The following is a 14,226-nucleotide window of genomic DNA, read 5'->3' as shown; positions in this document are numbered from 1 at the left end:
TCACAATGGATTACGGCTAGATTAACTACTTCACCAGCTTATTCCCTGCATTTTCTCATTTGATTGGGAACATGAGATTTTTAAACACATGCACACATGCTTCTTTAGCCTGCAGAACATAGGTATATTTTTACTATTTTTTTCCTGCTAATAAAAATACACGTTTTCTGCAGAACAGGTTAAAGAAAATAATCATCCATAATTCAGCCAGAAGTTTGGCACACTCCTTTCCCGTCTTTTAAATATACAAATGTATTGTTTTATTTGTATTTACTACCTGTCTAACCACATGCTTAGGCTGTTTTGTTTCCTTCCTAGTTTATTTTTAATTCAGAGATTAGGTAAGCTAAGCCCAAGTTTGGCCTAGGGACCTCTCACCCATCTTCCAAAGCCAGAGGACTATTTTCGTAGCCCAGCCTCATCTCTTCTGGATCTTGAACACATTTGTCCAGTTATTACCAAGCATCAGAGATTTGTTAATCAAAACCATTAAATTTACTTTTGTTAACACTAGGTAACAAATGAGGTTTTTCCTAGAAGAGTTACATGGAATGCCATCAGAGGCTTGGCAGAACAAAGACAGAACAGCCTTGGCCATCCACTTGTATCTGGTCCTTACTCAATTGCAAATTAGTCACATGGTCTTCACCAGTAATTCAGGGAGATGCTTCAGTAACTGGCTCTGAGACTTTCATCATCTAACCTTACTAGGTTATAACCACCTTGAGTCAAAGGAAGAGGATCTCCTTTTCTAGTATCTAAAACTTCAGAATCTGTATGTCTATTCTCTTGTCTACAAAACGAACTGATTTTCTTTATTAAAACAATTCAACTTTGTCCTTCCAGATTGTTTGTCACATTTTGCTAGAGTCAAGAGTTAGGTCAACACAGCCAATGGGCAGCTGACATAAAATCTGCATATTTATAATTAAAGGTCCAGAAGGCCACCCAATGTCTTTCTCCTAATGCACCATGGGCACATTCAGTTACGTCTTTATAGCCCAATTATATTTCGCAACTACACAAAAATTTAATGCATTAAAAACAGAAAAAAGTTCCACCTCTACATATTGAATTAAAATTTATTTTAAAAGGTAATTTCATATATCCTTTTAAAAAATGAAAATTCAAAAGTCTTAGAATTAAGCAATGAGTCTTCAACATCATAAAGCTATTTATAACAGTAATTAAAGTAGTGGTAACATTTTACCCTTATAAAAATGTCACAGAATTCAAATCACAACTTGGATCCTCAATGATTCAAGTGTCTTATCTTATGCAATAAGGGTTTGTTCAGTTTTAAGATAAAATTCCTCCAAATATGCTGTCCTCAAGTCCTCTCCATCACTGTCCATCAGCTCACACAGTGGGATAGCTGGCTGCGGTGGCAATTCCACAGTGGTTGTTCTGGTCTTTGGCCATTTTTACATAGCCATTCCAGCCCCATTCTGGACCCCAACTGAAAGAAGAGTATGTTGTCTGTTTTATACAAAGAGTCAAGTACATGTTAGTTTCATTAATAATAATAGTCAATACTTAAAATAGTGCTCACCATGTATCAGGCACCATTCTAAGTGCTGTTACATAAAAGTATACTATTTTCTGTGGGTTCTTAACTTTTATAAGATAGGAAATTCAGGTGAAACTGGGATTCCAACGTAGCAGTCTATCTCCACAGGCTATCTAACACTTCATCTCAATTAAAGAACTTTAGCTGTGAAAACTACTCCTGACAACTCTCAAGGCAAAGAGAGCTGGGGAGTAGAATGCAATGGCACGGCATCAAATGATAAAAGGAAGGATGCACAAAGGCCACTGGAGTCTTAGACAATCTTTCAGACTTAAAGAATCAGCAGAGACAGATGCTTCCGTTCACTATACCTTGTTGAAAAACTGGAGACGGAAAAATGAAACCAGCCCTCAACCCTACGGGTGCAAAATCCTTTATCTGAAACCCTTGGGGCCAGACGTGTTTCTGAATTATGAAAATTTTCAGAATTTAGAAATGCCATGTTACAGATACATTATAATAACCCCAACAAGCTTATTACAGAATCTTATAATCAAACGTCAGTACTTCTGCATTCACTCTAAGTGGGAAAAAGACTTCTGGGACTTCAAAATTGAGCTTTTCGGACCTGAATCCAAATACTGATTCCAAACAAGGATTCCCTTTTCAATTTAAAATATAAATGTAACATTTGAAGTTTTATACCTGTTCTTAACAATCCAAAATTTACTGTTATTTGAATCTGTTCCTTCAAAGCCATAGCCAACCACCAGAACACCATGATCCAGGTCTTTGCTGCTGCAGTCTGGATCATAATAAATGCCTGGAAAAGTAAAAGAAATAGTAATGGCTGATAAAAAGGAAAAGTCAAACTCAACTCAAGAACTGGAAATCAACAATTCAACTAAATCCAAGATATTTTCTACCAAAAAAAAAAAAAATTTCCAATAATAAGGTCTAGTTATCAAGGCTAAGGTAATTTAGGCACTCATCTACTAATTAATATTAATTAACATCATTCCTTCTACTCTTAGAATGCCAACTAAGGCAACAGCACAAAACAAAAACACACTTGAGCCACAGGGTTCTTTACAGTTCTAATTACAATAGTAAAAAATTTCTGGAACAAAGGTCCAAAACCTGGAGAATATTTACATAAATTAGGTTGCATCTACAGAACTAACTACACAGCCATTTAAAAATATTTATGAAGAGTTTGTCATCTTAAGAAAATGCTTCAAGTACAATGTCAAATGGAAACATCACTATGGTAAATGCACACACACAAGTTCTAGACCTGGAAAGCAGGACTCTATATGAAAAAGCCAATCATGGTGGTGTTTTGTAATTTTGCCTGCCTGAATTTCTATAATGAAAAGACTAACATCTACCTGATTTATAGAATTGGAAGGACTCATGGCCTGCATCAATAGCAACAGAGATGGGCCCCACAGTAGCCACTGCCTTCATAAGGGCCTTCTCCCGCTGAGGTATGTCCATGAAGCCAGTGTCGTTGGCAGCAGAATACTCTGGCTTGTAATTACAGGTATTTGTTTCCTTTGAAAGGTAAACGAGAAAGATACATGATTACTACCATCCATTTCTGGGGAACATGAGTTCTAGGACCACACGACTCAGCAGTTTGTAGCTTAATGATTTCCAGGTCAACTTTGTTATTAGGTAGTCCAGGAAGCAAAATGCTATTGGTTAGTTTGAAATTGAAAAATCAGCAGATGTTTCTTCAATGAGACCCATTAGGCCTAGCTGTCCATAAGAAATTTTTCACTATGGAGAAATTTGCATCATATGCAGAATGGTGCATATATTCTCCATGTTACATGGAAGCTATAATGTCAACCGTCTCATCAGATAACTGTGCAAAGACTGATAATATATAATGACAGTTCTGACAGTTTGCATCTAAAACGTGAATGCCGAATAAAGTGTCTGTTATCACTGAAGATGTTCAACTTTCAAAAGCAGAGCTGGAATAATAAGATAAGGAACTCCGTTTACCCTTGCAAGATATGGATAGGATTCCTCTGAGTCCAGGCCTCCATTGTCCTTGACATACTGGAAGGCATTATCCATTAGGCCACCATTGCAGCCCTGATTGCCTTGAGCCCGAGAGCAGTCCACCAGGTTCTGCTCACTCAGTGAAACAAGTCTGCCAGTCTTCCGGAACGTCTGTCCTTCAAGGGCACCAGTTGCACTAAAAGCCCAACAAGAACCACACTGTCCCTAAAAATAAAAAAGCTGTCAGTTTACAAGGCAAATACAAAGACTGACAACAGCTCATATACCTACATACTCTTAAGTAAATGTGAATCTGAATACTGTCCTTACCTGATTCTTCACAGGAGTTACATAGCCTTTCTCTCTCCAATCCACAGATTTGGGGACTTCAAGAAAGAGAGGTTCAAGGAACATTTTCCCCTTCTTGTGCTTCTGGTTTTGAAAGCCATTCATCACCTGCCTGAATTCTTCATTGGTCTTCAAGGCAAATGAAACAGAATTTGGAAAGTAAGAGATTATTTTGCTAAAATACCGAGGAGAGGAAGCACAAGAAGTTCAGCAACCAAGGCCACACTCACCATGTCACCAAAGGCATTCATTGCCATCGTGAAGCCATGTTTCCCTTGGCTGTATTCCCAATTGTGCAGTTCAATCATTTTCATATTCTTCTCCCACACTGCTCTCCTCCACCCTTCTTCATTCTAGAGGCAAATATAACTGAACATCTTTATTTCTACTTAAAACCCAACCCATCCTCACCAAGTGGATTTGCAGACAGAGAGGAAGAGAAACCATGGCCAGGGATGGCTTTATATTTCTGGTAGCTGTTCTCCAGCACCCTCACAACACGGATGATGCATGCCCATACTGTGCTCAGTAATGGGTGCCATGAAGTTATTGCCTTGGTAAGAGCCAGCCTCAAGAAGTTACTCTCTGCTATAAACTCCCAGCAGTATGGACCATTCTCTGTGAGGTCCCTCTGGACAGTTTCAGATGTTACCAACCACGCCATATAGTCTTCTATGCGTTGCCTTCCACTGGCTCCATTGTGCATCTAAAATGTGATCATGTTTTGGAGCAGCTGAGGCTATTCCCAAGCAAAGGGCAGCCAGGAAGAGTGAAGGATTCATGTTTCAAAAACCTACGAAGGGAAAAGAAATGAGTATTTGATTAGACCAATCCTTCTAAAAAGCAATCCTACTTTCTTCTGAGATGTTATAGCCACTATGTTGGAGTAAAACATTTATCATCCCAAGTATTTACACAAGAATGTGGAGGAAAGCTGAGAATGTGGGTGGAGAAAAACAGGTCAAGTGGAGGTATTTGATTCAGCCACTGAAATGAAAAGCAGCTAGAGGAGTGTTCTAGGAATTGATCCTGCGATATGCTATAATTTAGGGTTTGAGAAGGGTGTGAACGTCCCTTGTGGGTCAGAATACTAAGGCTACAACTAGGAAGCTAGGAAATGGTTGGTCCAGGTGTTTACAGAAGGTACCGAGGTGACCCAGGAAAACCCCACTAATGAGGACATCTGATCCCAAGCAGGGACAGGGATCCCCAGCAGATAGTGGCCACCTCACACCTCCTTCTTGACTACTGTACAGCAGGGGATGAGATACGCCTTCGAACCCCGCCTCTTGAACTGAAACCTTTCTGAGAGGCCCTCCCAGTAGAAAGAGGGTAGAAGTGCCCCCCCGCGCTCCACCGTCCCCACACTTGGCCTGTGCAGTCGACACCCCCACTCCCTCCCCAAAACGGGGACGCGGAGACGTGGCACCACGGAGCCCAGAGCCCCCCGTTTCGGCGCCGGGACAGGGCCAGGCACTCCTGGGGCTCAGCGCACCAGGCGGCGCCGGGCCGGAGGTGTACCGGGCGGGGGGAGCGCCGCCCCGCTCCAGGGGACGTGGACGGCGGCGCAGGGAGTGGCTGGCCCGCAGCCCGGCGTGCAGGGTCGGGCTGCCGTGTCAGTCTGGCCAGGCCCTGTCCGGTGGAGGCCGGGCTGCCGGACCTGTGGCCGCTGCCGCCCTGAGGCTGAGAGGCTCCAGCAAAGCCCAGTCGGGAGGTCTCAGCGCCGCCCTGGGTTCCCCAAGCCGCCCTCCCCCAACCCCCCCCCCCCCAAGGCTGGCCGGGCTCGAGGCAGCGCCGACTCAGCCTCACCAGCTCCAGGCGGGAAGAAGTTATCGTTCCCGGGCGTCACGCCCGCCCGCTGTCCCGTGTCCCTGGACGGGTCCCCCCATCCAGGCCCCGTCCCCGACGCGCCCCGGCCTCCGAACGCGGGTCTCACCTACGGCGGTCACAGCTGCGCAGGCGCACTTCGCAGGAAATCACCTCTTTCCCAAACCAGCCAAGCCGGAGATCCTGGCCCAGTCACGCCTGACTCAGCCTTTAAGACCCCGGGATTCGGCCCGCCCGGCCCCGCCCCCACGGCCTGCCCGCGCCGCGATTGGCTGAGCCGGCCTGTGGGCGGGGCCTCCGGGCGTGAGACTTGTGGCGCGTGATGAGCCTGGGTCCCAATTTGTCCGCGGGCAGGTGGCGCCGGCCTCAGTGGACCCGCGAGGCGCACTGGGGGCCCTGGACAGCGCTGAGCAGGGGTTGGGCGCCTCCCTGGGGGCTCGGATCAACTAATTACCCCGAATTCTTGCGCTTGCTGTCTGGTTCTAGAAAAGAAGCTTACAGGGAGCGTTAAGTGGATTTCTAGCGTAGCGCAGCGTCCTTTAGTCCTGGAGTTTTTGGTTCAAAACTGCTGGAGGGCCGAAAACAGTATAATCTAGTTTAGTGATTCCTGTTTAATCCACTGCAGGGGGGTGGGGCGAGGTGGAAGCATGCAGAGCCCGCGGGCAGACGCCTTATCTCCCGGTTTGTGGGTGGAAGAATCTGGAGTGGAATGGCATACCCCAAACAGGAGACGCGATGGTCGAGGCCCAAATGCGAGGAGGGAAAGAGGATGGAAGGTGGGGAGGGGTCTCCAGAGAAGGCGTGGCATGTGTAACGCTCCTTTCCTGTCTTCCCAGTGGGGGATTCCTCCTCCCTCTCAAGCCTTCCTCAACGCAACAAAACGGGTTACTTACAGAAAAATTTGGCTTAATAAAAAGGAGAAAATTGGTTGAGAAAGACGGAAACTGCTTTTACTTCCCCACTCTCTGCATTGTGGATTATGTCTTCCTCAGCATCTAAACTGCTCCTCTTAAGATATAAGGAATGTACTTTAAGGGGCCTGGCACCGTGGCATAGTGGTTAAGTTCTGGGCGCTCCACTTTGGCGGTTGGGTTCGTGGTTGGGATGGCCAGCCTGAACCTACACCACTCCTCAGCCATGCTGTTGTGGAGACCCACATAAAAATAGAGGAAGATTGGCACACATGTTAGCTCAGGGCTAATCTTCCTCAGCAAAAAAAAAAAAAGTTTTAATATCATTTTTTGGGTTTAGGTTATGCAATTTGAAGAAATGTTTTAGATGGAGAAAAAAATATATAGCTAAAGATTTAAGGAAATTAATTCAGAAACTTTTCTAAAGTTTCTTTTTTTAATTATATAAGAAACATTCATTGTAGAAAATATATTTTAGAAAATAAACACCCCTTGTCCCCTCCCTTATAACTCTTTTCTAAGCATATCTTTATATATATTTTTTATTTACAAAAATGGAGTCATAGTGCATGTCGATTTATAAACTCTTAGTTAAAATTCAATTGATAACCTTCACAGAAGCACAATCAGACAATTTTTTTTTTTTTTTGCTGAGGAAGATTTGCCCTAAGCTAACATCTGTGCCATTTTTCTCTATTTTGTATGTGGGTTGTTGCCACAGCATAGCTGATGAGTGGTGTAGGTTCGTGCCCCAGCTACCCTAGCCATCAAAGCGGAGCTTGCAGAACTGAACCACTGTGCCACAGTGCTGGCCTCAACAAATATTTTTAAAAATCAATCTATTAAAAATTTCGTTTTATGTCTTTGGAAGTAGAGTCCCTTTCATCTCAAACACAACTAGGGGCCAGAAGTTCTCAGGTGGTTACAAAAGTATATTGTATTGCACATGGCTGGAGTTTTGTTTTTTTTCTTTTTTTTAATAAAAGTTAAATCATGGCGGTCAACACAAGCATCATTCACACGTGGAGACAAATGAAGACCACCCAAATGAAAACAACTTGCTCTGACAAGGGAGACAATTCAAAGACAGGGTGAGGAAACGTTTATAATGAAAAAATAGGTAAACTGCCATAAGCCCTGATGAGAGGCTGTTGTCGTGGGGAAGCTGGAGGAGGAATAAGTAGAAATGGAACATCCTATGTGACTGGTTTGGGGAGAATATTTGGATTTTGCTGGTTTGCCCTAGGTTGGAAGTGGAGGCAAAAATAAGAAGTTGGGAGGCATTCAGCAAGTCCTGACTGTTCTGAGGTGGTTGCTGCAGAGGTTTCTTTTGTTGGTCAGAGTTCTGTTGTCATGTAAAGTCCAGCCATTGTCCATTTGTTTACTCAGTCTATCACAAGAAAGCTTCGTTATTCTAACGTGTGGATTTTACAGTGGCCCTCGAGTCACAGCTCCATAAGGTTGCACAGGGTGGAAAAACCTGCTACTGCATTAAGGTCTGCGCCTGGAGCAACAGCCCGACAGGAGGCTGTGTGGCAGGTGCTGCTCCAAAGCATGGTGTCCCCTTCTTGGAATGTGACGCAAATGCACTGGAGAAAGCATGGACTCTTTTTATACCAAATGTGTCCTGAATCTAAAATTAAATCAAGAAATACCTAAATTCAGGAGAAATGTAGGAGAAAGCCGTTTAAGCAAGAGAGTGGAAGATATTGCTTCAACTCATGAGATCTATTTATACATAATCTGTTAAATAATGCATTACAGAAATGTTATTACTAACCGTTGTGTTTCTTTTCTTCTTCTTCTATTCCCATTTCTTTGCAAAATAACTTTGATGAGTGCTAATTATTAAAACAGTCACATTTTAGTCAAGCAACCAAGCCTTAGCTCTGCCTCTGATAAAATGCAGTTGGCAGAACTTCCTAATTCCTATTTAAAATGCAGTATCTGTGAAAGTATATTCTTGTGTTCATCTCTATAGATTTCTTTTGCTCATTAGTAAAACAGGATATAATTCTTTGCCCCATCTCTGGGAGTTTTAAACCATAGGGGAATGAACAAATCTAGTGTGATATTCAAGACCCCGAGACCACTGAACACTTCTCCCCAATATAACGTCGCCCTCCAATTTGTTGAAATTCACTGAGCCAAAAATTACTCTTAAAAAACATTATCCAGGGGGCCAGCCCAGTGGCGTAGTGGTTAAGTTTGCGTGCTCCACTGTGGTGGTCTGCGATTTGCAGGTTTGGATCCTGGGCTTGGAGCTACGCCCCGCTTGTCAAGCCATGCTGTGACAGCATCCCACATATAAAGTAGAGGAAGATGGGCACAGATGTTAGCCCAGGGCCAATCTTCCTCAGCAAAAAGAGGAGGATTGGCAACAGATGTTAGTTCAGGGCTGATCTTCCTCACGAAAAAAATACATAAATAAAAAACAAAAAACAAACATTATCCAGAAAAGTGTCTATTTGTAAAGTAGTTTATTACTATTTATAATTTTATGGAGTAGAGCCTGTTTATGATTAGATGTTCATGGGAAGCCACTTCTGAAATAACTTATTTTTCTGAGCTACTGTAACCTTGCTTTTCTTATGGGGTTAAACAGCCAATTTGTTAAGTAAGTAAATCAATCAACAAGCATTAATTAAACTCTTACTTTGTGTTCGTTGTCCTCTCCTGGTGTAGTTTGTGCATTTACTTAGACACATTCTGCATGTAACTTTACTAACAGCTTTTCTGAAGCTCAGCCTTTCCATTTTAAACTGAGGTTAACTACAGTAATTTTGATTTTACACCATATGAGCACAGCCGTGACCAATATATTTAAATGAGTGCAGTAGGTAACACAGGAGCTGACATTGTGGGATTTTTCCCCACCCCTAAGACTATAATCCACAAACTCTCCTTTGGATGCCAGAGGATCTCTTCCTCAAATCTGAAAACAGACTTTTCATGAAACAAGGTGTATTAGTTCCTATGGCTGCTGTAACAAACTCGCACAAATTTAGTGGCTTAAAACAACAGGAATTTATTCTCTCACGGTTATGGAGGCCAGAAGTCCAAAATCAGCATCACTTGGCTGAAAACCAGGTGTTGATAGGGTTGCACTCCCTCCAGAGGCTCTGGGGGAGAACCTGTTCCTCATCTCTTCCAACTTCTTGTGGCTCCAGCCACTCCTTGACTTGCGGCCACATCACCCACCCACCCTCTGTGGTCACATTGCCTTCTTCTCTTCTGTCTGGCAAATTTCCCTTCACTTCACTCTTATAAAAACACTTGTGACTGCATTTAGGGCCTACCCAGATAACCCAAAGTAATCTCTCCATCTCAAAATCCTTAATTTAATCACATTTGCAAAATCTTTGCCAAAAAAGGTAACATTTACAGGTTCCAAGAATTAAAACCTGATATCTTTGGGGGCCCTTATTTAGCCTACTACAGATGGCATAAGTAAAAATCAGTTTCTTGACAAGGCTGATTAAAACTTTGTGTTTAAGACATCTTTAGGCTGGCATGACTAGGACAGCTAGGCCCTAAACTCGATGTGAACTTCCCATTCTGTAACTTTTGCTTGAGTGCCTCCACTCTCCTTAGCGCAGTTTGACACAGCTTTGTAACTTTCAAGACTCCACACAGCAGTTTTTATTACCCCCTTCCTCTTTCCACAGCCACCTAGTCCATGGTCTCCGCGTATAAAGGCATTGCTCACTCACCCCTTCCCTGAGAAATTTCCAGTTTAGGCTTTGAACATCTCCCTATTGCAATCATCCCCATTACTAGTCTTTCCTTACTAATGTAGGTTCTCAAATTTTTTTTCTTTGACACCTCATATCATTATAGTAAGCGGTCAAGAAGAGAAGACCTTTGTTCAGTTGAGAGAGTCAGCTTGCATATATACATGCTAGGGGTGGGGGTAGGATGGGGGGTGTTCCACAGAAAGGGCATCTCCATCTGTGAGTACGCAGTACTCCTGGAATTTAAAGCACTATTGGAAAGGGTTCCTGCAATGCTGCTACTGCTGCTGATGGTGGTAATAGGTCAATAACACTTAGGTGCCAGGCACTGTTCTGAGCATGTCATATACACTCCTTCATTTACTCTTCACAACAACCCTATGACAGTGGTTCTCAAACTTGAGTGTGCGTCAGAGTCACCAGAGGGGTTGTGAAAACAGACTGCTGACCTCCATCTCCCACGTTTCCCCCAGTGAGTCTGGGATGCGGTTCCTGAATTTGCTTTTCTAACCAGTTCCGAAGCAATGCTGATGCTACTGGTTGGGGGAACCTCACTTTGAGAACCACCACCCTAGAAGATGGGTGCTGTTATGTGCCCCATTTACAGATGAGGATGGTCACAGCAGTGGTGTATACCAAATCAACGGTGGTGCCAGGTTCCTCTCTCAAGTGAAGAAATAACTTAAATGTGCTTTAGGCCAGCAGGGCTTAGAAAAGGAAGCTGAGCTTTGGGGACTTTGCCCTCGTCCCTCACCCCCAGCCCCCATCACTTACTTGGCAAACTGGACTCCAGGTGCCAGAGGGCACCGGGAGAAGTGAAATGTGAGCACGGAGTCCATCGTGGGATAAAACACCAAAGCTCCCCGGGGCCAGGCTCTCGACTTCATCGCTGACGCCGGCTTCCTGGTGTCATGCTGAGAGGAGGAAAAGACAGGTGAGCCACACAGAAGGCATGCTGCCCACACTGGGCTGGGCCTCTGCATCTCCCCACCCCGCCAGCTTCCAGGAGGGCGTTTTGTCCTGTGCCTCGGGGTGTTTCTTTGCTTGATCATTTCTCAGAGACAAAAGCTGTGCACCTTGCCTGTGATAATTAAACGTCAGATTTGTAAGCTTAGCTCCAATGACAATCTCAGGTATCAATAAAATGAGGTTCATTCATTCACTCACCAATTCTAAAGACATACATAAAACATTCTTTTAAAAACTTGAGGGGCCTGCCCAGTGGTGCAAGCAGTTACGTGTGCGTGCTCCGCTGCGGTGGCCCGGGGTTCGCCGGTTCAGATCCTGGGCGTGCACCGACGCACCGCTTGTCAAGCCATGCTGTGGCGGCGTCCCATATAAAGTGGAGGAAGGTGGGCATGGATGTTAGCCCACAGCCAGTCTTCCTCAGCAAAAAGAGGAGGAATGGCAGATATTAGCTCAGGGCTGATCTTCCTCACAAAAAAAAAAAAAAAAACAACTTGAGACCACAAAAAGGAAATAGAACCATATGATCAAGCATCCCTGATTCCCTATATGATCCCCTCAAAAACCAAAACTAAGGAAATCTTCTCAACATAAACTTTGGACTTTTGCTGAGTTGCTGACTCCACTGTGGTGGTTTATGTTTGTCTTTTCTTATGTCCTATGTGTCCCCCCCCCCCAACCCCTAGTAGTTGCTGCCTCCGTATCTTGGTTTCATTGTCCTCAAAGCAGATCTGTAGCTGTGCTCTCAAGCACATCTCAACTTTATCCTCAAATCCACAGGATCCACTGAGGAACCGGCTTCTAATTCTGAGAGCTAACCACCCTCTGAATAAGGAGTCTGGTCTTCCTTCGAGATCACTGCTAACACTGCCAGACGAGAAAACACGTTAAGAGTTCAGTGTAGAACACACAGTTCTGACCCAAGGAAGCAACAACTACTTCTGTTAAATGCATTTTATTATTAACACACCCTGTGCCCAGACGGTGTCCCCCTACTCTGGGAGGAGAAGTCAGGTGGATGGCAGAATGCATAGGTCCCCCAAATCTTGTAGCCCCACCGAGATTTGAATTAGTAAGGCTTAGTTGTCCTGCCTGAGTGTTTCCTTGCACATCATCCCATATTTCCCATCCCGGGAGCAAAGATCACACTAGGTGGTCATTCCAAGGCTCATTAGTGTCTACACTGTGCATCTGGCATGTGTGTCTTCTAAATCCACCCACCCCTCTGCATAGCACCCTACCCTCACACTACTTTCCCAGTTTCTAAATTTCCACAGGCTCAGTGTAGAAAGTTATTGACATGCAATGCTCAGTGATAGTGTCCAGTGATGACTGCATGATTCTGTGGAAAGTGAGTGGAATTTGAGAAAATTTGGGAAGTGGTAAAAAAAAGGGTTTTTTCTTCAAGTTCAAAGAGGGCAATGGAACTAAATGATAATTTGAATAATATCAGAAAAGCGTTTTAGTTACACCAGGACAAGCAAAACTACGTTACATATCTTGTCTCCCCAACAAAAGCATCTTGAGAACTTTGTTTTATAGTGTTGGAGTCCCCAGTGTGTGATAGACATGCAGTAAATATCATTGCAGAATGCTAATTATTGGGCTAAGAGAGAAATTGTTGCCAATTTGGACACAACTCCCTGGGGACCCTGGTACTTGGCCCAAAGCTCAGTGGGTCTCAGGGGGACTTGGGGAACTTCTCGTGCTCCCAGGGCACAGAAATCCTAGACTCTCCTCATTGTCCTTGAGATGCTTAGAAATGCCACAGGGAGTTTAGAACTACCTCATTCTTTAGAGAGTTCCCAAGACAAGAAACTAGCCAGCAAGGGTCCCCTAAGTCCTCACCACCCCCTCCTCAAGGGCCCAGTGGATTCTAGAATTCTGGTGGAGTCCACCAGGGCAGTGCAGGGCAATGGAGGTCCCTGCAGGTGGCCTCGTGAGATAGTAAGCCAAGTGGCTACCATTGCCTGCCTGATCCTAGTGAGATGAGACCCTCTTCTGCTGCTCCTCTCTTAGGAGAACCCTAGAGGGGCACTGAGGAGAAACAGAAATAGTTTGCGGTGCATGAGAGAAATGGTAAAAATGAGCATGGAGATAAGACTTATCTTAATCAAGTATTTAATCTAGTGATTTCCAAGAACACTAGCATGATAAAGTCATTTGGTATAACATTGTTGCATTTCCCCCTGTTGAGCACTCTGAAGATCTAGGCATTCCACCCAACAGGTGTGTGTGTAAGCCCAATGGGGAGCTGCCATCTGAAAACAGATTATTTGATCATTTTGCCCAATTGATGAAAGGGAAGAAAATTGGGGACTTGCCTGAACTTTCATTTCTGTTTTATCTTTTTGGTTTTTCTTTTGGATTGGAGAAGAAATGAAAAATCACTTACGCTTTCTCTTCTTCCTGTTTATTATTTAGATTGAGGCAGAGGAGCGAGCTGATAAATAAGAATGTTTCGCTGGAAATACTAAACTTGGATAACTCAAATTACAGAATATCCCAAAGCTTCTATTTTAAAACCCTTCTATGTTACAACCATGTCTGCATTAAAAGTCAGTGGAAAAATGACAAACCAATAAAAGCAACAATTTTCAGTACATCTTGACCCAATTTACTACCCAATTGCAATGTCTTTGGAATGTAGATGACTCCAATCTCATCTTTGGTAGGGATAAACTTTGTACAAATAACTTACCCTCTCCAAGCCTTGGTTTCATCCACTATAAAATGTGGATAATACTAATCACCTCATAAGGTTGTATTGAAAATTAAATGAGACAACACGAGTGTTGTTATAAGCAGCCATTTACAGAAGTTTTCCTTCGAAAATGGACATCTCCTTGAGAAATGACATTCAATCCAGAGGCACAGTAACACTGCAGCAAAAACTGTTGCCATTGAGACATTG

General features: G+C 43.7%; 1 protein-coding gene across 4 annotated transcripts; it reads right to left on the bottom strand.

Annotated features, from left to right (window-relative positions):
- Positions 1–1,064: 1,064 nt before the first annotated feature.
- LOC131419903 (procathepsin L) lies at positions 1,065–5,885 on the bottom strand. Of its 4 annotated transcripts, none has more exons than XM_058565417.1 (8): positions 5,811–5,884; positions 4,531–4,667; positions 4,105–4,227; positions 3,857–4,003; positions 3,527–3,751; positions 2,902–3,067; positions 2,216–2,333; positions 1,065–1,459 (listed from the first exon to the last, which is right to left on the bottom strand). In XM_058565417.1, the coding sequence occupies exons 2-8, from the start codon at positions 4,654–4,656 to the stop codon at positions 1,360–1,362; spliced, it is 1,005 nt and encodes a 334-aa protein (XP_058421400.1). In that variant the 5' UTR covers positions 4,657–4,667; positions 5,811–5,884; the 3' UTR covers positions 1,065–1,359. The 4 variants fall into 4 exon arrangements, with proteins under 4 accessions (XP_058421400.1, XP_058421401.1, XP_058421403.1 ...); XM_058565418.1 differs by having other exon boundaries at positions 5,815–5,866; XM_058565419.1 differs by having other exon boundaries at positions 1,364–1,479; positions 5,811–5,885.
- Positions 5,886–14,226: the final 8,341 nt, after the last annotated feature.

Source organism: Diceros bicornis, chromosome 22, assembly GCF_020826845.1.
Source record: "Diceros bicornis minor isolate mBicDic1 chromosome 22, mDicBic1.mat.cur, whole genome shotgun sequence".
In the NCBI taxonomy this organism is placed as follows: domain Eukaryota; kingdom Metazoa; phylum Chordata; class Mammalia; order Perissodactyla; family Rhinocerotidae; genus Diceros; species Diceros bicornis.
Note: the sequence above shows the minus strand (reverse complement) of the source record. Positions and strands in the feature narration are given on the sequence as shown.

What these genes read in the sequence shown, in the direction of transcription:
- LOC131419903 (XM_058565417.1), bottom strand. Translation starts at nt 4,656, where the DNA reads ATGAATCCTTCACTCTTCCTGGCTGCCCTTTGCTTGGGAATAGCCTCA. An exon ending in CCTATCCATATCTTGCAAGG is followed by an intron (nt 3,068 to 3,526) that starts GTAAACGGAGTT and finishes TACCTTTCAAAG; the next exon opens with GAAACAAATACCTGTAATTA. An exon ending in CTTCCAATTCTATAAATCAG is followed by an intron (nt 2,334 to 2,901) that starts GTAGATGTTAGT and finishes TTACTTTTCCAG; the next exon opens with GCATTTATTATGATCCAGAC.